The sequence below is a fragment of the Euleptes europaea genome, chromosome 18 (assembly GCF_029931775.1).
Source record: "Euleptes europaea isolate rEulEur1 chromosome 18, rEulEur1.hap1, whole genome shotgun sequence".
NCBI lineage: Eukaryota > Metazoa > Chordata > Lepidosauria > Squamata > Sphaerodactylidae > Euleptes > Euleptes europaea.
Window position 1 is genome coordinate 20,099,679 of NC_079329.1, and position 20,936 is coordinate 20,120,614.

At 48.5% G+C, this 20,936-nt stretch overlaps 2 protein-coding genes across 2 annotated transcripts in view; both read right to left on the reverse strand.

Moving 5' to 3' along the window:
• Nucleotides 1-875: 875 nt before the first annotated feature.
• On the reverse strand, nt 876-15,666 carry UBE2M (ubiquitin conjugating enzyme E2 M). The gene is made up of 6 exons (XM_056863240.1): nt 15,542-15,666; nt 12,487-12,581; nt 8,806-8,844; nt 4,609-4,712; nt 2,833-2,896; nt 876-1,173 (listed from the first exon to the last, which is right to left on the reverse strand). The coding sequence occupies exons 1-6, from the start codon at nt 15,648-15,650 to the stop codon at nt 1,033-1,035; spliced, it is 552 nt and encodes a 183-aa protein (XP_056719218.1). The 5' UTR covers nt 15,651-15,666; the 3' UTR covers nt 876-1,032.
• Nucleotides 15,667-19,836: 4,170 nt separating this feature from the next.
• The window catches only part of TRIM28 (tripartite motif containing 28), a 29,109-nt gene continuing 28,009 nt past the window's right edge, over nt 19,837-20,936 (reverse strand). Inside the window, 1 exon segment of the mRNA XM_056863238.1 lies at nt 19,837-20,067. Within this exon segment, the coding sequence (XP_056719216.1) occupies nt 19,837-20,067 (231 nt within the window).

The window sequence follows — 20,936 nt, forward strand, 5'->3', positions numbered from 1 at the left end:
AAATATCGGCCTTCGCTTTCCCCCAGCCTCCCCCAACCAGGGCAGAAGGAGGCAGAAAACAAGAGGAGACAAGAGGGCTTGAATTTTGAGTGCGCTTAACATTCCCCTTTAATAACCCGACACACTAGAAGTACAGTGGCTTTATTTTGGCCAGGGGCTCGCAGGAGTCACTTATCAGGCAGCGAGTTGGTTGCTGGGCAGGCCCCGGTGGACACAGCACCGCCCTGGTTACATTTTTTTTATTACTACTATTATTAGCACTGGTTGGTTTGGTTGTTGTTTTTATTTTATTTTTTCCTTAAAAACCAGACACACGAGTGAGTGGAGTCTAAAAGGAATATCCCAGGACTGACCCAGCCCCTCCCCGAAGCCCCAGTTCCCGGAGCAGCAGGAAGGGGGCCTAGCGCCCCTCCCCAGCCTTCCAGACTCATCCAGCCCCTCGAGAGCCTCCCCCCCCACCTCCCCATGTAATAAATATTTAACTCAGAAGCCTTGGTGCCCAGCAGGGGAGGAGGAAAAGAAGAGGCAAAGTGGCCCGTAGATTGCGCAGGGCAGTTGTGCTGCATGGCAGGCGGGGGGCGCCAGAGCACAGAGAAGGAATCTTTCTGATCTTAGCAGCAAAACCACCGCCCACCCCCAAAGGCAGACGGGCACCAGCGTGGGGGTCCTGCACACTCACCCACCCCTGTTGGGCAGGCGGCTACCCCGACACATTGGGTGGGGCAGAGAAGCAGCAGTCACCTCCCCCCTCACACCCCGCAGCAGCACACAGGAACACGCGGAGAGGGAGGTCCGAGGATTTGGTGAGGCAGTGGCTGCTGAGGCCCCAGGCTGGCAACGGGCGGTAGGAAGGCGAGCAGGCTTGGGGGGGGGGAGAGGGGGGAGAAGACGGGAAGGGGGCCCCTGCCAATTCCTGACTCCTGTGCCCCCTTGGTGGCCGAAGGCAGCAGTGTTGGCAGAGTCCCTTAGGAGAGCTGGAAGGGAAATGAAGGGGCAGGGGGAGGGCATGTTTGGGCCTGGAGCCGGTCAGTTCTATTTGAGGCAGCGCTCAAAATAAGTGGAGCCGATGTAGCCGCCCCGCATCGAGCGCTGGACGTTCTGCTCGAACAGGCGTCTGTTGTTCTGGAGGACTTCTGCAGCCTCTTTGTTCAGGGGGTCTTCAGGGTTTGGCTCCTGGGGAGATAGGGAGAGAGACAGACTGTTAAATTCTGCCATCTTCATTCCTGATCTATTGCTAGCTCCTCTCCAACGCTATTCAAAACTTAGGACTTTGAAAACTCATGCTTTGACGGATTCTGTCCCCAAGTACAAGATTTCTCCGTTAGTCCAATATAAACAGCAAATTACCCAAAATTTGGTAAAATCTACAGCAAAAGGTACAAATTCCGTACTCTTAAGGGCCAACCGGCTCCCATAGGAGTCTGCCAAGCAGTCAGGACACTCTTCAGAGCCTCTCTCCTCCAAGATTTTTGGGTTTAAGGTGCCGGATGAACAAATTTTTATTTGCCAAAGACTCTGCTGACTGTGTGGTTTTACTGGTTTTTATGCCCCAATTGCTTTCTAGAACCTAGCGTTCTGTTTTTGCTGTGAAGTATATACTGTGGGTCAGATCCCATGGAACAGATCCGCACATGCAAGATTTTTGCTTGTTTTTATGCTGTGTCTTTTGTACTGTTCATTTGATTGGAACTCTCTTGCTGGCACTACTCTGCCAGTTTTTGCTTAGTTTTTTCCCCTCTGCATTGTGTGTTACCCTCACAGCTTTGTCAAGTTAGAAGTACAGGAAGCAAACGCTTTCATTCATTCAGTCACCGCTCTGCTCAGTCTCCCACGTCAAGTGGCAGGAAAAGTCATGGTCCAGCCAGCACTCACAGAGCTTCAGACAGAGAGGTCTTTCAGATCGACAGAGAAAATTACTATGTCTGCTTTAAAACATGCCCCACAACTTGCTCTGGGCTGAGGCAGATTTAGTTCTACGTTCTCTTTACAAGACATGCACATGATTTTCGTCAGTTTCCTAAAACGAGTCCTCTTCCCCACGGAGGAAATGAAAGACAGCCCTCCAAACGATGCCCTCGAGAAGCGATTAGAAAAGCCACAGTAAAGGGGGCCAAACTAAGAGCCAGCTTCTACATTCATCAGATCCCTGCCTGTGCCACCAACCGGCCTTAAGTCTGATCTAAATGGATCATGTGGCCCTCAACCCTTACGTCCAAAGGGCTTCCGATTCCTGGGCTCGCGCTGAACCGAGGGCAGAGCGTTTCAAGGCATCACAACGGTCACTTTTCATCTTATTTTGAAAAAATTGCTCTACTGCCTCCCTATTTTAGGCTCCAAAACACGGAGCAGCTCAAACGTCAGAAGTGCGGCAACGCAGTCAGTTAACGCCTGTTAACGGGAAATACAAGGGAGGGCCAAACTCGGCCGCAGCAAGAAGGCCAGAGAATCCGCCGTCCAAATTGTCTCGGGCACTGAAGATACTGACGAAGCGTATTGCACAAAAGGGAAATCCTCTCGCCAAGCTTTTTCTCACAGGTTGGCACACCATTCATCAGTACACACATTCCCACCCAAGCAGAAACACTTCCCATGTAAAGGGAAGACCAGTCTCCTGTTTGCCTTTCCAGGACACATGCCTCCTCACACACAAATTCACCCAAAGCATGGGGAGTGGGGGCTGTATCCCTTCCTACCTCCTATGTTGTCTCCCCCTTTCACATATACACTGAACTCAGCTTCCGTACAAATAAACGGAGACGCGGAGTTCTGGACAATACCATTCTTCCCAATGCTCCCCACCATTCGTAGGCTTCCGTTCCCACATATACTCACCAAGAAGAGATACTGCAGGCCATAAATTATAGAGTTTATTGTTAGTACAGGCTTCCAGTCCTCTCTGCAGGACAGAAGAACAGAAGAGAGATAAGAATGGTGATCCAAATCAAAGGAAAAACACAACCAAAGGATGCAACGTAGGATCAGAGTTCAGTAAGCAGCAACGCAGCACCAAACACAGGAAGAAGCGGTCACTTAGCAAAGGGGCAGGACAGCGTGTTTTGCACAGTGAAAACACTTACCCATGTCTTGGAGAACAAAAATAACCCCTTTAAAAAAATCTGGGTTTTGGTGGCCAAAGTCAGTGGGTTTCACAACCCCGAGCCCGTTTTAAACAGCCAAAACCTTTATACAGTCTTTCACATAAGGTGAAATGAACAGCCTGACTCCAGCCAGGTTTTGCCCACAGTCCTGTACGACTCTTCTTCTTCCTGCACCCCATGTAGCTTTTGCCCAGGCAAGTCCCATAATTCCCACTGTAGCCTTTTTTGGGTTGTCAAAGGCAACCCCTTCTCTTTTTTCCTAGCAGAAATAGCTGATGGGATCCAACACCCTTTGTTTAGATTTCTTTCCCACTGCTCTACGAAATATTAGGCGGTCATCTTTCTGCAGAAAGAGGAAGGGGGCCATATTGCTCCAGAGCGCTTAACACTGTGTCCCTGGATCAATCTCTGCTAAATAAAACACTGGATTCTTTCTTACCCCAATGCATGCTACCTAGAGTAAAAAAAACTTCTGTTTGAAGGAAGCAGGCCTATCCAAAATGCAAGAATCCGTTGATTTTTCTGAGGCTGTTTTATACCCCAGTGCTTTCTGTTTACAGCAGTGGTTCTCAAAGTGGGCAATACCACCCCCTGGGGGGGATTACCTAGGGGGGCACTAAGTGGCAAGGGGGCAGCAGGGGGGTGCTAGAGGTGAGCCCCTTCAACTGTGTTGTTCTCTAATTTACAATAGATCAAGCTATGACACCATGCTGGCAAATTTGGTGAAAACTATCAGTTTGAAGAGCTGGTACCACTAGATCAAGTACATCAGTTTTGTTGATTAAATTTCAACTAAAACGTTTTAATTTGATTTTGAATAGATGTGCAATTAATTGTTACTGTTTTGAAATTTTATTGTTATCTTCTTTAGTGTATCATGCAAACCCCTATTTTGAATAATGCTTTTTATAGGATAGGGTAGGGGGTGATGGGGTTGAGTTTGTGGAACCAAGGCCCAAAAAGTTTGGAAACCACTGGTTTACAGGGGGGGGGGGCCAGAACCGTTTAAGCAGCTGTACTTTGCGGACACTGTTTACTAATGTCCAGGTGACAATGTTCTAAAAGGACAATGTTATTCAGCCACTTCTCTGGGCATTCTGCCAAAAAACACCCAACGCAACTGCCAAGGAATTTTGCCCCAGAATGTTGATGAACAGCTTCGAATGCTTGGAGATCAACTAAAGGCACGTTTTGTAAGTGCAATGCCCAGCCATTAATCGAGTCAGACCCCATTTCTGACACTGCAGTTACAGAGAAGCCCACCAGGTTATGATCCCACGGAGGGTCAGAGCAGTGTTCCAGTCCAAACAAAACAAAACACAAGCCAAGTTCAGGCACTCAACTTAGAGAAAGCAATAAGGGGCCACAACGATATGGTGGAGCGGACGATAAATTACCCCTGCGCTGAGGGAGTCAGTACATGCAATTATCCCCACAACTAAAAAAAGGCACTACGTCGAGTAAGCAAGATAACGGGGTGTCTAACTGGGCAGCAGATCCTGCTCGGTACCTGAGGATATTTAGGCAGACGTTGCCTTCTAGATCGATGTTGGGATGATAAACCATGGTCTCACACTTCACCTTGGGTGGGTCATGAGGGTAGCCTTGCCCCACCTGCAGCCAAGATTTGAGACAAAAAGACAGAGGTTAACCTTCCCACGATCATCAAAACTTCATGACTCCCCACGCCCCATATCACAACCTCCGCTAGGTGACCAGATGAAAAAAGATTAGGACCTTCTGAGGGCATCTTCCCCCATCTCCCACTCTTAAGTTCCTTGACACGGTTATATTATCTAACACACTGCCAGCGTGGTGTCGTGGTTAGGAGCGATGGACTCTAATCTGGAGAACCGGGTTTGATTCCCCGCTCTACCACATGAGCGGCGGACTCTAATCTGGAGAACCGGGTTAGTTTCCCCACTCCTTCGCATGAAGCCAGCTGGGTGACCTTGGGCTAGTCACAGCTCTTTTAGAGCTCTCTCAGTCCCACCTGCCTCACAGGGTGTCTGTTGTGGGGAGGCGAAGGGAAGGAGATTGTAAACCAGCTTGGTTCGTCTTTTAAAATGTAAAGAAAATGGGCATATAAAAACCAACTCTTCTTTATTTATCCATTTTTATCTTCATAATCACCCTTTGAGGTAGGTTAGGCTGAATGTGCCTGACTGGCCTAAGGTCACCCCACAAGCTTCCCTGGCAGAGCGAGGACTCAAGCCTGAGTCTCCCAGATCCTAGACCACCACTCTAACCATGGCACCACACCGGCTCTCTTAAGTGAAAGCAATCCCCCAAAAAACCCTTTAAAAAAACGCTGCAACATGTCCTCTGTGGACAGGGATCTGTCCTGTTACAGCAGATGAGTCGTCCCCTGAAAAGCGAGGCGTTTTCCAATCGCACTAACATCAAACCCAAATGAAAAAACCAAATACGGAACTATTCCTGCTGGCTGCTCACTACCATTAACTTCCTTGTCAAGTTGCAGATATCATTTGGAAGCTTCCCATTTGTGCTTCCTAGTAACATCTGTTCTTGAAAACAAGTCTGAAGGGAGCTACAATCTAAAGTTTTATCACCCATCCTCCAATTCGGGAGGCAAATATCCAGATTTGGCACAAGGCAGCTTCAGTTTAACTGAAGGTAAAACCAGAACTCCAGACAGACAGACTGGATTATGTTTGGGGGGTTTTTTTGCTACAGAAGCAGGAAAATGCTTTCGTCTTTCAGCCAGGGCGGTGCAGTGGCTAAACCACCAGACCAGAACTGGGGAGACCCAGGTTTGAATTTCTGCTCATCCAGGAAACTCACTGGTTGATCTTGGGTCAGTCGCTCTTCTGCAGCCCAGCCTACCCTCTCAGGGTTGACACGAGGACAAAACGGAGAAGAGTGTACCATGTAAGCCACCTTGAGTTCTTTAGACAAAGGCCAGGAAAAATGAAATAGATAAATTTCCCAGGACATGCTGACTTAAAAAGGCACCACTCTTCAACAAAAGAACTTTAAAGGGAAATTGTTGAACTGGAATTTATAGGGGGGGGAGAAGGAGGAGAGCTGGTTTTATATGCTGACTTTTTCTACCACTTAAGAATCAAACCGGCTTACAGTCACCTTCCCTTCCCCTCCCCACAACAGACACCCAGTGAGGTAGGTGGGGCTAAGAGAGCTCTAAGACAGCTGTGACTAGCCCAAGGTCACCCAGCTGGCTTTGTGTGTAGGAGTGGGGAAAACCAACCCAATTCACCAGATTAGCCTTTGCTGCTCACGTGGAGGAGTGGGGAATCAAACCTGGTTCTCCAGATCAGACAGGGCATTTCTCGCCCAGTACAGGTGTTTATCTCCATAACAAATGTTTGGAGACCAACGACCGCTCTTGTGAACGGTCACTGTGTTTCTCTTCAGCACATCTGAGTTTTTAACTGCCAGCATCACACACTGTACTGCTTGTATTTCATGACCTTCTGGAGCCTGCTGTTTACACCTCTTACCATGTACACTTATGTTTGCCAACCAAGGGTTTTTTGTTTTTTTTAAACTCCATTTACACTCCCACCTTTAAACCCAATTGGCACTCCAAGTGGCTTACCTCATCCTCCACTCCTCCATTTTATCCTCACAACCCTGTAGCACTTTAGGCTGAGAGAAAATGGCCCATTTCCAAACAGCCCTTTTTATCCGTTTGATCAGCCGGTTGCTAGCAGGGTTTTTTTGGTGTCATTTCAAACACAACTGTTTTGCCTCCCGGCTGCTAACGGATTTTTTTTTTTTTTTTACCTTTTTCAGACAAAGAAGAAGAGTTGGTTTTTATGCGCCGACTTTCTCTACCACTTAAAGGAGACTCAAACCAGCTTACAGTCACCTTCCCTTCCCCTCCCCACAACAGACACCCTGTGAGGTAGGTGGGGCTGAGAAAGCTCTAAGAGAGCTGTGACTAGCCCAAGGTCACCCAGCTGGCTTCGTGTACAGGAGTGGGGAAACAAATCCAGTTCACCAGATTAGCCTTTGCCGCTCATGTGGAGGCCGCTTGTGCCCTGCTGGCATCCCAGCGCTCAGCCATTTCTTATGAAAACTGCTTGCTCCCGTCTTCAGTTCTTCCTTGCACTTCTGAATCGCTGCAGTCTGTTGTTTGAAATGTCTGGAGCGCTTCCGAAAGGACTGTGCTTCCGCCGCCGCCGCCTTTTTGGATTTTTGTAACATTCTAAGATGGCCTATAGCGCTAGACCATCACAGCAATCCAATGCATCTGAATGCTGGGAGGGGAGGGGCCGCCGCTCAGTGGTAGAGCCTCTGCTTGGCATGCAGAAGGGTCCCAGGTTCAATCCCCGGCGTCTCGTTAAAGGGACTAGGCAAGTAAGTGATGTGAAAGACCCCTGCCTGAGACCCTGGAGAGCTGCTGCCGGTCAGAGTAGACAATACTGACTTTGATGGACCAAGGGTCAGATTCAATCCATGGCATCTCCAGTTAAAGGGACTAGGCAAGTAAGTGATGTGAAAGACCCCTGCCTGAGACCCTGGAGAGCCACTGCCAGTCTGAGTAAACAATACTGACTTTGATGGACCAAGGGTCTGATTCAGTACAAGGCAGCTTCATGTGTTCATGTGATACAGTAATTCAGTGCTGCACCACCAGCATTCAGATGCATTGGATTGCTACGGTGGCATAGCGCTATAGTACTAACCTTAGAACCTTTTTTTAAAAAAAGCCAAAAAATAACATGCCGTGAAAAAAGGCGAAAGGAAAAGTGTGGCACTGTTCGAAATGGCTAGAGAGCTTCAGAGCACTTTAGAGGCAGCTCATAGATGGAGTGCAACCAGCTGCATGAAACACCCGTCCCTGTATTGCTTTACTTGGAATCAGGCCAACAATGCATAACATCCGGTTTAGAACGGTAACCTGAACGAGGCCAATGACTGACCCCAAGTCACCCAGGAAGCTTCCATGGTGGAGCAGGGACTTGAGCCTGGGTCTCCCAGAGCCTAGTCCAACACTCTCACCACTGCAGCACACTGGTGCTATTTCAAGAAGAAGAAGAAGAGTTGGTTTTTATATGCCGACTTTCTCTGCCACTTAAGGGAGACTCAAGCCGGCTTACAATCACCTTCCTTTCCCCTCCCCACAACAGACACCCTGTGAGGTAGGTGGGGCTGAGAGAACTCTAACAGAGCTGTGACTTGCCCAAGGTCACCCAGCTGGCTTCCTGTGTAGGAGTGGGGAAACCAACCCAGTTCACCAGATTAGCCTCCACCGCTCACGTGGAGGAGTGGGGAATCAAACCTGGTTCTCCAGATCAGACTCCACCGCTCCAAACCACCGCTCTTAACCACTACACCATGCTGGCTCTCATGGACACATGAATCTACCCTTGTACTGAATCAGATCCTTGAAAATAGTTTTGTCTACTCTGACTGGCAGGGGCTGTCCAGGGTCTCAGACAGAGGTCTTTCACATCGCCTATTATCGGACCGTTTTAACTGGACGCGCTGGGAATTGAACTTGGGACCTTACGAATGCAAAGCAGACGCTTTACAGCCAAGCTCAGCCCCTCTCATTAAATCCATCTCTAAGGTGCTGCCAGTACAATATTGGGTGAATAAAATATACCACACAGCAGTAACCTATAGCAGGTCATCTTCAGTTTGTAGTAAAACAGGATCTCACAACCAATGTAAACCGCGCTAGAGACAACACCAAGAGAACAGAGAGGCTGCTTACCTTAAAACTGAAAACAAACTTCCCGCCTTTATAGAAGCCCTGTAAAGCAAGAATTAAAAGGGGAAAAAATCATAACCAACTTTGGAACTCCATGCAAAAAAAAAGAAGAAAAACTCATAAAGATTAAGTAAGGAGGCGAGCTGAAGTTAGAACTCTGCACTAAGACTTTCCCAATCTGTGAACCAGAGCAGTCAAATTGGAAAAACAGTCTGCGAAAGTGGCAAACTCCGTGTAGGTTGCCCCGCCTTGCCAATGCCAAATTTCAACAAACAGGTTGGATCTGGATTAAGCCAGCAAGTTCCCCATTCCCACGACAGACTCCTCATGTCATCCCTTAGGGTCCTCTGCCCCCTCGGAGCCGCATTTCATGGGGACTAGAGGGCTGCAATGAAAAGCGGGGAAGTTTCATTCTGGAAAACGTAGTCTGGATTCAACCCACTGACTCCCTACCCCACCCCCAGCCCAACTCTTTGCTGCAATTTGGTAGACTGGGAATTCCAGAGGACTGGAAGGCACACAGACACAAACACAAAAGAGTTGGAATCATGGGAGAAGGGCCAGAATCTTCTTAGGGAAGAAACCACCTGGCAGTACAATCTAGCAATCATGGATACCAGAAACTTTCTGTCTGAAAATGCAAACAACTCCTTGGGTTTCTAACATCTAACAAAGATGGTGAGGGGTCTGGAGACCAAGTCCTATGAGGAAAGGTTGAAGGAGCTGGGTATGTTTAGCCTGAAGAGGAGAAGACTGAGAGGGGATATGATAACCATCTTCAAGTACTTGAAGGTCATATAGAGGATGGTGCCGAGTTGTTTTCTGTTGCCCCAGAAGGTCGGACCAGAACCAACGGGTTGAAATTAAATCAAAAGAGTTTCCGTCTAGACATTAGGAAGAATTTTCTAACAGTTTGAGCTGTTCCTCGGTGGAACAGGCTTCCTCGGGAGGTGGTAAGTGCTCCTTCCCTGGAGGCTTTTAAGCAGAGGCTAGATGGCCATCTGTCAGTAATGCTGATTTTATGACCTTAGGCAGTTCATGAGAGGGAGGGCATCTTGGCCATCTTCTGGGCATGGAGTAGGAGTCACTGGGTGTGTGTGGGGGAGGTAGTTGTGAAATTCCTGCATTGTGCAGGGGGTTGGACTAGATGACCCTGGTGGTTCCTTCCAACTCTTATGATTTTATGATTCACATGTGCAACTGCACCCACACTAGACATCACAGGTCACTCTCCACTGTGCCACTGTAGCTTGGCTCTTATTTATGGCATTTCTCCACATGAAAAACAATGGAGAAAGAGGGAATTCACAGGCCCACGTTTTGAGGCACTGAAAATTCCCCCTTGTTACTGGCACATTAACCTTGCATGCGTGCTTCACATGATGAGGGTCAGCATTTATCCACTCCAGCAACCTCTGGCTGCTCATTTGGCATCTCGCCACAGGGTGGCACAGTCAAAATATATGGAATCATAGAATCATTGAGTTGAAAGGGGTCATACAGGCCATCTAGTCAAACCCCTGCTTAAAGCAGGATCAGCCTAGAGCATAGAAAAATGTTTGTCCGGCCTCTGCTTAAAGACTGCCAGTGAGGGGGAGCTCACCACCTCCCTAGGTAGCTGATTCCACTGGAAAGCCAACATATGCTGAAAATCAGGCCAGATTCCAAAGGCTTCCTGCGTTCATGTTATCAAATGGCAATTGCAAACATCATGCCCATTATTTGAACTCGGTCCAGAGTTGAACACATTCATGGTCTTGTGGTCTGGATTAAGCCACCAGCTCTCCACCACAGGACAGAATTAGATGCCTGGCACAGCAGAGAGCATCAGTTTCAGCGTGCTCATGGTCAGGTCAACCACCGCCCTCGAGGAAACAGAACTGCAAGAAAAGAGCGTGGCTGGAGGTGAGTTACATGCAACACAGTCTAGGAAAGCTCTGTGTTAAAGATGTGCTGAAGGCTAGAAGAAAACAGAGTCTGTGAATGCACTGAATTAGCTGAACTGCAGGAGTCTGTGTATTCCAGAGGACTGAGAAAGTAAAATACAGGGATACTTTAATCCAGTGGTTCTCAACCAGTGGGATACAGAAACAGTGTAGGTGGGATGCAAGATTCTCATGACAATCCCAAATAATTCAGTCTTCCTCAATCCCAACACTACTGCAATTTCTTATTTATCATCTGTGTGTGTTTATAGTCACTGTAGCAGTAAAATTTACACTCAAGAGCATTATGTCGGTTTTCAGCCGCTAATGGTATTATTTTTGTTTGTGCTTTAAAACCACAGCAATAAAATTTGCTCTCAACAAAACTACTCTGTTTTATGTCCACACTACAAACGATAAACAGAATGTATAGAAGCGTATAAATGTCCTCCTTTTAAAAAGTGGGCTTTTTGCTTCTATCGTGGTGGCACCCAGGTTCTATGACAGCCCAATTGGTGGGGCACAAGACACGGACAGCTGAGAACTACCCCTTTCATCTGTTGTTAATACTTTGCGACAGGCAAAAAAAAAAGATCTAAAGATCTTGTGTACGGCTTGCTGAACTGTTATTTATAGCCAGCCTTGTTAGGACTGAGAAGGAGGGCAGGAAGAGTTGCAGTAGTGTTTGGCGCTTGTGGCCCTTTCTTACACGCCCAGGGTAATGCTGATCGCCACTTTGGGGTCAGGAAGCAATTTTCCCCTAGGCCAGATTGGCCAGGGATCCTGGGTTTTTTTTTCCTTTGGCCATCCTCTGGGCATGGAGCAGTGGTCATTGGGGGTGTGAGAGGGAGGTAGTTGCGAATTTCCTGCATTGTGCAGGGGGGGGTTGGACTAGATGACCCTGGTGGTCCCTTTCATATGATTCTATGAAATAAAAGCGCTGCACAGATACCAGTGGAAGCCCTTCTCATCCCTCTCTCACCCTACCACAACCACAGTGGTTGCTACAAAACTCTTCACTGTTTAGGCTGCAGAGTAACACCTGATTACAGTTCAGGAACAAAACCCCGTTATCAGGGCCAGTATGGCCAAAGCCATCTGTATTACAGATGGACGGGAAGACAAATTGTGTCCCCCGCAAATCAAGGAATTGAAGTCAATCTGCAAATACACAGCAAATACTTGAGTTTTCAAGGAGGCTTAACTCCTTCACCCTCCTGCCCCAGAGGCAAAAGGGCAGCAAGAAGACACATCAGCATGTAGACAGCAGCATTCAAGGGTATCACAAACAGAAAATGGGTGCAGGGAAGCAAAAGATAACAAAGACAGTAAACAAGACAGGAGCCCACAGGCTAAGATAGGACAGAGCGTCTGATCACTGGAGTCTTTCCAATACACTGCATGAACAATTTCAAATGCCACCACAGACCTAAGGGCTAGAAACATTTTTAAGAAGCAGAAGTTCTACAGGAAATCAGGCACACAAGTAGAATCATGGGATAGTGGAAAATCAACCAGCTATGGGCACAGACTGCTAATTTTGGGGGGGGGGGATCCAAAGATGCTGCATACTCACAATGGGTGTTATTGCTTGCCAGCCAATTCAAACTAAGCTCTAATCCCTTTACAGAGCTGGACCGTTATGGGATCAAGTTCCTTGCCCCGTCTCCACCTGGGTTTTCTATGGCCACAAATAGAATGGCAAGTCCCAACACGCCGCATTCGGCCAGCTCGGTGCTTTTGGCTGCCATGCACTTACCTCATCAGGGGAGATAACTAACTTGAAGTTGAGGAGATCGTCTTGGTCTGAAAAGTCTATTTCACATGTTTTCGGCAAATTCAGTTCATTAATATCTGGAAGCAAAAACAGAGGAGATTGTTAATTTGCAGAGAAAAAGAAGATTGTTAATCCAGCAAATGGGAAAGGAAACCTCTATTATACACATATCCACCAGGACCCCACCCCCGTTACTTTTCTGATTTCATGATTCAGTGAAAATCAGCATCTATTCATCTAAAGCCTTTGGAAAATAGATGACAGAGTCAGCAGCACTGACTACTTAGCAAAAAAATAAGGAGTCCTTCAAAATATACCACATACTTCACAGATATTTAAAAAATGAAAATTGCAATATCTAATATCTTGCAGTGCTAATGTCAGGTAGACTATTTTCCTCATCTCTTTCTTTAGGGAATGTGTGCTGTAGGGGACACACTGTTGAACAGGAGAACCGGAGTTCAAATCCTTGCTCAACCACACAAAATGACCTAGAACAGGCATGCACACTGTCTCACAGCTCGAGTTACCGCAAAGTAGTCATAAGAATAAAAATAGAGAAGCCCCAGCATATGCAACAGAGCTACCCTGAGGAAAGGCAGGATATATGGAGCACACACCCCATTTACCCCCTTGAGAACCAAGGCGCTAACACAGATACAATGTTAGCGCTGAATGGGGAAATTTGGATTCATATCTCCACTCAGACATTAATAAGCTGTTATAGGATTTTGTCAGGGCAACCCACACACACATTACCTTGAGATCCCTAAAGGAAGTTTTTTTCAAATGCACTTTGCAGACAAACAAGTTACAGAAAGGCTCAGCACTAAAATTCAAACAACTGCAAACTTCCTGGGGCATACACAGAGTATTTTTAACTTCATTCATGCAATCCTGGTCACCCTTCAAGATATATACAGAATGTGGGAGTCTCCAAGTGGAGTGATCAGAACATCAGACTACAAATGTGTGGACCTGGACTGCAATCCATACTACCATGAAGTTCGACAATAACACTGCACCAACTATTCTCTCAACATACATCACAGGGTCACTAAGAGAAAATGGGAGAAGACCTTGCAACGGTGGAGTGTACTCTGTCACACAGAATTCCTCCAAAGAAACAGCACTTGCAGAAGGGGGAAGCTGCAATTTCCTGTCTCACAGGGGTGTTACAAGAAGGAACTGGGGAAGGAAGGTGCTTCTGTCTCAAGTTAATCTGCCTCACGGGTGGTGGGAAAACCTCATGCCCGCCATCCTCTACAAGCGTCACCAGATTTTTGCAAGACCAAAAGAGAAAAATCACCATGGGTAGCCATGTCAGTCCGTCACTCGCAGTAGAAGAGAACAAGAGCCCAGTAGCCCTTAAAGACTTGACAAAATGTCTGGCAGGGTGTGAGCTTTCGTGAGCCACCGCTCACTTCTTCAGATAACCTGAAGTGAGCAGTGGCTTACAAAAGCTCCTACCCTGCCAGACATTTTGTCAAGCCTTTAAGAGGCTGCTGTACTCTTGCTCTTTTCTACTAAAAGAGAAAAGGCCACCTCCTTGTGCAAGTTCATCCTTTCTGGGCCTCGCCTTCCTCACAGGGGTGTTATGAAGTTAACATAGGGCTCCTACCCTGCCACAAATTTTGTCAAGTCTTTAAGGGGCTATTGGACTCTTGCCCTTTTTCTACTAAAAGAGAAAAGGCCGCCTCCTTGTGCCAGTTCATCCTTTCTGGGCCTCGCCTGCCTCACAGGGGTGTTGTGAAGTTAACACAGGGAGAAAGGGAGAGGGAGATTGTGCCACATACAACAACCTGGAAGAAAGGCACCTGGCTGGCCCCTGTGTGAACAGACTGCTGGACTTGATGGGCCTTGCTCTGATCCAGCAGGGCCTTTCTTATGTTCTTATGCCTATTATATCTGGTGCGGTGGAACACAGGCAGGATGGTGCTGCTGCAGTCGTCTTGTTTGTGGGCTTCCTAAAGGCACCTGGTTGGCCCCTGTGGGAACAGACTGCTGGACTTGATGGGCCTTGGTCTGATCCAGCAGGGCCTTTCTTATGTCCTTATGATGCATACCTATTCTCTCCAAGCATGTGTAATATATTAGGCGCTCTCCAAGCATGTGTAATATATTAGGCACTGTGGAGCACAGGCAGGACAATGCTGCTGCAGTCGTCTTGTTTGTGGGCTTCCTGGAGGCACCTGGTTGGCCCCTGTGTGAGCAGACTGCTGGACTTGATGGGCCTTGGTCTGATCCAGCAGGGCCTTTCTTGTGTCCTTATGATGCATACCTATTCTCTCCAAGCATGTGTAATATATTAGGTGCACTGGAACGCAGACAGGATGGTGCTGCTGCTGTCCTCTTGTTTGTGGGCTTCCTGGAGGCACCTGGTTGGCCCCTGTGTGAGCAGACTGCTGGACTTGATGGGCCTCGGTCTGATCCAGCAAGGCTTTTCTTGTGTCCTTACGATGCATACCTATTCTCTCCAGGTTCAGATGAGCATGCCTATTAAATTAGGTGCATTGGATGGTGCTGCTGCAGTCGTCTTGTTTGGGGGCTTCCTGGAGGAACCTGGTTGGCCCCTGTGTGAGCAGACTGCTGGACTTGATGGGCCTCGGTCTGATCCAGCAGGGCTTTTCTTGTGTCCTTACGATGCATACCTATTCTCTCCAGGTTCAGATGAGCATGCCTATTAAATTAGGTGCATTGGATGGTGCTGCTGCAGTCGTCTTGTTTGGGGGCTTCCTGGAGGCCCCTGGTTGGCCACTGTGTGAACAGACTGCTGGACTTGATGGGCCTCGGTCTGATCCAGTAGGGCCTTTCTTATGTTTATCTTAAAGGCTGGCTAAGGAGAGGGGGGGGGAGCCCCAAACCCTCTTAAAAATTGGAAAAATTCAGAATTAGGGAGGAGGACCAGAAGCGCTCCCTTGCAACGAGAGCAGCGGGGAGGCCCCCTCCCTCCATACCTCTTCTCTCCGGGAGGCCCCCTCCTTCCCCATCTCTCTTCCCCGCCCCCCCCCATCTACCTACCCACCTACCTACCTACCTTTCTGGATGCGGAGCTGCGCGGCGGAGGCTTTCTTGCTGGAGCCTTTGGTGCCGCCGGCCGATTCCTCCTCCTTCTTCTGCTGCTTCAGCGAGAAAAGCTTGATCATCCTGGCTAGCGGGCTGGCGGGCGGGTCGGTCTCCGCGCGCCTCCCTTCCGGCCCCGGCCTCTCTCCCGCCTTCCTACCGCGGCCCGGGCCTACCCAGCCCGGGGCTTGGGGGGGGGGGAGGGAAGAGGGGCGGGAGGGGGGGTCGCCGCGGCCTAGCCTGGCCTGGCCTGGTCGGGAGGGTGAGGGAGGTGAGAGGGCCGGGGGGAGAGGGAGGGGAGGAGGGAGGGGAGGCGCGAGAGAGCCACGCGGGACCAGCAACCGGGGCCGCCCCCTCCGCAGAGCGCCGCCGCCGCCGCTTCTCCCGCTGCGGGGCTCCTTCGTGTCGGACGGCAACGGACAGCCCCTTCGGCCCTTCCCGGAAGGCCGTCGGCAACTTCCGCCTCGCCGCTTTCTTTCACGCCGCGCGGGCCCCGCCCACTCGCGCGCCGTCTCCGGAAGCACTCGGCTCCTCTTCGGGAGGGAAGAGGTGGGGGAAGAAAAACAGGCCCTCGGCTCCTTCCGGTTAGCAGCTTCCGGCTTTGGCTCCGCGGACCAAAGGGGCGTCGACGAAGGAGCGTCTAGGAAGCCCCGCTAACACTTCCGGTTGCCGAGCGGGGGCGGCCACGTGCGGGGCGGCCTGCCCAGAATAAAGGCGGCGCCGGCGTGGCATTGGCTCTTACCGCGCTTGTATTCCCAGCGATGTATTGAGTTTGAAAACGTTATAAAAAATACCGTTCGCACTTTCTATGGATTGCCTCCAATGCGTTGTTTGAAAACGTTATAAAAAATACCGTTCGCACTTTCTATGGATTGCCTCCAATGCGTTGTTTGAAAACGTTATAAAAAATACCGTTCGCACTTTCTATGGATTGCCTCCAATGCGTTGTTTGAAAACGTTATAAAAAATACCGTTCACGCTTTCTATGGATTCCCACCAATGCATTAAGAGTTAGAAAGTGCAAACGGTATTTTTTATAACGTTTTCAATGTATTCCCACCGATGCATTAAGTTTGAAAACGTTATAAAAAATACCGTTCGCACTTTCTATGGATTCCCACCCATGCATTAAGAGTTTGAAAACGTTATAAAAAATACCGTTCGCACTATGTATTCCCACCCATGCATTAAGTTTGAAAATGTTATAAAAAATACGGTTCGCTCTTTCTATGGATTCCCAGTGATGCATTAAGAGTTTGAAAACGTTTAACATCGCTTTAAAAGGGTTTTTAGATACCACGGCTTATAAATGGTTGGAAGACATCTTCACAGCTAAAGGGGCCAAACAAAGTGCAAACAGTATTCGCTGGGAATACAAGTGCGGTAACAGCCTTTGTTTGGCCCCTTTTGCTGTGAAGACGTCTTCCAACCATTTATAAGCCATGGTATCCAAAAACCCTTTTAAAGCATTGTTTTTTATAACATTTTCAAACTCTTAATACATTGCTGGGAAGATCAGAGTACCTGGAAAAGACAATCATGCTAGGAAAAGTTGAGGGCAGCAGGAAGAGGAAGACCCAACAAGAGGTGGACTGACTCAATAAAGGAAACCACAGCCCTCAGTTTGCACGATCTGAGCAAGGCTGTCAAAGATAGGACATTTTGGAGGACTTTCATTCATAGGGTCGCCATGAGTCGGAAGCGACTTGACGGCACTTCACACACACATATTCCTTGGCTCCATCATCAGCCAAAAGGGAGACTGCAGCCAAGAAATCAGAAAGAGATTGAGGCTGGGAAGGGCAGCCATGAAGGAGCTAGAAAAGATTCTGAAGTGTAAGGATGTTTCACTGACCACCAAGATTAATTTTGGACAGGCAGGGTTTGGGTGCTGTTCCGATAAAAACAGCAAATTGTAAAAGCTTGGTGCATCACCCATTATTTTTCAGGCAGAGTTCACACTTCGAAGTTTTATGGTGAAATTTAAACCCAACTTTTCTACCTCCCCGCCCCCCGCCAAAAACACACACACAATTCACACTTGGAAGATTCATGACTGAATTCCCTCTTTGCCTTAAGCCCCCACCCCATGATTTCTTCCTTAAGTAGAACCCCAGGTTTGATTTCACATATCTAAAGTACTGAGTGGTGACTCATGAAAACGTATATTCTAATTAATGTTGTCAATCTAAGGTCCACAGGGCTTTTATTTTGCTAAAATAGACTAACATGGCGACCCCTTTGCATTTTAGACTCTCATGATAGGAATGTCTTCCTCAAGCCCAATTCAGTTTGTCTACATACCAGAACGGTTGTAATTATGAAATGTTTGGCTGGAAACTGGTTGAAATTCCTACTCAGCCATAAAGCTCATTAAATAGCCTAGGTAACCCCTTCCTAATCTACTCTTAAAGCTTTCATAGAATCATAAGAGTTGGAAGGGCCACACAGGCCATCAAGTCCAACCCCCTGCTCAATGCAGGATCATCCTACCTAGAGCATCCCTGACAAGTGTTTATCCAGCCTCTTCTTAAAGACTGCCAGTGAGGGGGAGCTCACCACCTCCCTAGGTAGCTGATTCCACTGTAAAGCAACTCTTAGTATAAAAAACGTTTCCCTGATATCCAATTGGTACCTCTCTGCCTGCAATTTAAATCCATTATTGTAAGTCCTATCCTCTGCTGCCAACAGGAACAGCTCCCTGCCCTTCTCAAAGTGACAGCCCTTCAAATGCTTAGAGAGCAATCATGTCCCCCCGCAACCTCTTCTCCGGACTAAACATTCCCAACTCCCTCAGGCTTTCTTCATAGGGTTTGGTCTCCAGGCCCCTGATCATCCTCGTCGCTCTCCATGCACCCGCTCGATTCTGTCCACATCCTTTTTGAGATGAGACCTCCAGAACTTCACACAATACTCCAGGTGCAGCCTGATGAACCCAGTGTACAGCAGGACTACGACATCTTGTGATGATGTCATCTTTCTGCTCGAAAGGATAGGTTTTTTTTTTAATAAAAGTGCCACCAAGGTGCCCACATCCTTTCGATTATGGTGGTTTTCAACAGGCCATTTCCTTCAACAGGCCAGAATGGCAAGCGAGATAAGGACAACTGAAAACACAGGAGACATGCCTTTGACGGTGCTGGATTATGCCTACAGGGTAATGTGAATCCACCCTGTTCCCCCGGCCCCAGACCGCGACAGAATCAAAACACCGCTTCATGAACCGAAACCCAAGTCACAAACAAGATTTTATTTCTTGAACATGGAAGAAGCAAGTTCTAAAATATACATAAGCCAAAAAAAAAAAAAAGTACAATTCCATGAGAATGGCTCTTGGGAGATAGTGTGGAAAAACTACTAGGCCCAAAAAGCATTTGAAAAAAACGTACAGCCAGAAAGAACGGCTACACGGAGAGGGGACAAAAAACTGGATTTTAAAAACTACAACTACCTTTCGCCTATGGAGCGGGGCACCTCTTGAATAAACAGAATGAAAAAATGAGGCGGCCTTCTGGGACATTGGGGGGGGGCGCAAAATTAATTCTGCGAGAGACTAATAATTGCCTCAGAAAAAGGCTCAAAGTGGAGGCACCTGTCAGATCAGAGGGCGGCAGACGTCTACGCTGAAGTTGGCAAAAGGGGGACCAGGAACCGAGTGTGAGGAACTCTTATGTGTCTAGAAGCGTCACCCCTCTTATCTCAAGCCAGATTTGCTGTCACAGCAACAGTGCCCTCGACTCTTGGTATGGTTGGGAATCTACCCGAGACAGACTAAGAACCGCCAGTACATAGAGAGTGGAAACAAGAAGATCCACTTTGGGTGGTGGGCCCACGAGAGCTTTCTCTGGATTGGGGAGGGCAAGGAAAAAAGAATAAAAGAGCAGTAAAAGGATGGAAGAAAAAAAATAGCCTGCTCCCCCTTCCCCAAGAATAAGGAATACAAGAGGACAAACAAAGGGAGAAGGTCCTGATTTTAATTTCAATACAAAAAAAAACGAAATGTCAGAACAAGGGCATAAAACTCATCAAGCAAAAAAAAGGGAGGGGGGGGAAGTGTGAAGAGAGACAAACCATTGATAACCATTTACCTAAGCAGTCAAATTCTACAATAACTCTCCCAAAAAAAGGCAGAGGTGCAGAAAGGGGGAGACAGAGGGCTGCTTAAGGAAGGACCAGAAAGGGTGGAGGGGCAGAGAGAGGTGAGGGCGGCTTCCCTCCGTCGCCTCTCCTCCATGGAATGCTGGCCCAGGAGATGGGAGGCAGGGTCTGTTATGCTGCCGTCCCATCACCCCCGCCACTTCCCTCGGGCTTGGAAGAAGCGACTTCGCCCGGGTCGGTGGCAGGGGAGCTGTGGAGGGAGAGGCTGCTCTCTCCTCTCGGCAGCTCGTCCACGTTGATGGGGTCCGCCTGCACAGAGAACTTGCGGTCCCCAAAGGCGGCGCTCAGCTTGGACTCGAAGAAGCGCTGCAGCACGATGATGGACTGGACATCCTCCTTGTCCTGGGAGGGGGGGGAATACAGCCATGGGGAAAAGAGGTCAGTATCCCAGAGTGCTGACACCGCACAGTATCCCTCTTGGTAGGCAAGGAACATACAAAAAGTGGCTGGGACCAGCCTGTCCACATGGTCCTCGTCGATGAGGAAGCCATCTGCACTCGTTCCCGTCCCAAGCGCCATTATCCCAGCTGTGCCAATGTGGAGGGGAGGTTTAAAAATTCCTCTTGCCCTGCTAAGAGCAGTGATTTCCCCCCTCCCCTCAAAGGCAGAGGAGGGAAAGGACAACGCCTCAGAGCCAACCACTGCCGCTGCCTTCCCCGTGCGAGGCAGGAGAGAAGCTGGAGAGGGCGGGCGATTCTGGCCAGGAACAGGAAGTTCAAATTGATCCTGCCTACCCTGACCACAATAAGGGGAATCACACGTCTCTTCAGATGCCCTTCCCCCTCAGAGTGAGAACATAAAAAGTACTCTACTAGTACTTCTGAGAAACCAGGCAAAACAGACGGCCAAGGTTATTTTGAGCTCCTGAAACTGGTGACAGCCCCCCCCAACAGGTTCAGGGGCCTTCTCAATGTCCAAGGAACCATAACTGATTTAATGAGCCATTCACAGTTCCACGGTCGTACCCATGTGAACAAGCTTGTCTTAATCTTTGAGCCAAGCATACATTACTGGCAGGGTCAACCAGGTAGCCCCATCCCAAGGAGTCTCCAAACCTCGCTGAGACTTTTGGAATTTGAGGAAGCGGTGAGGCACCGCCACAAATTGTAATGGGCCAACAACCAAAGGGCCATCATGGGAGAAGGGGGCAACCACAAAATGTGCAGGAATGGCCTAAAGTCAATGACTGAGGCCACTGGTTCTGAATGGCA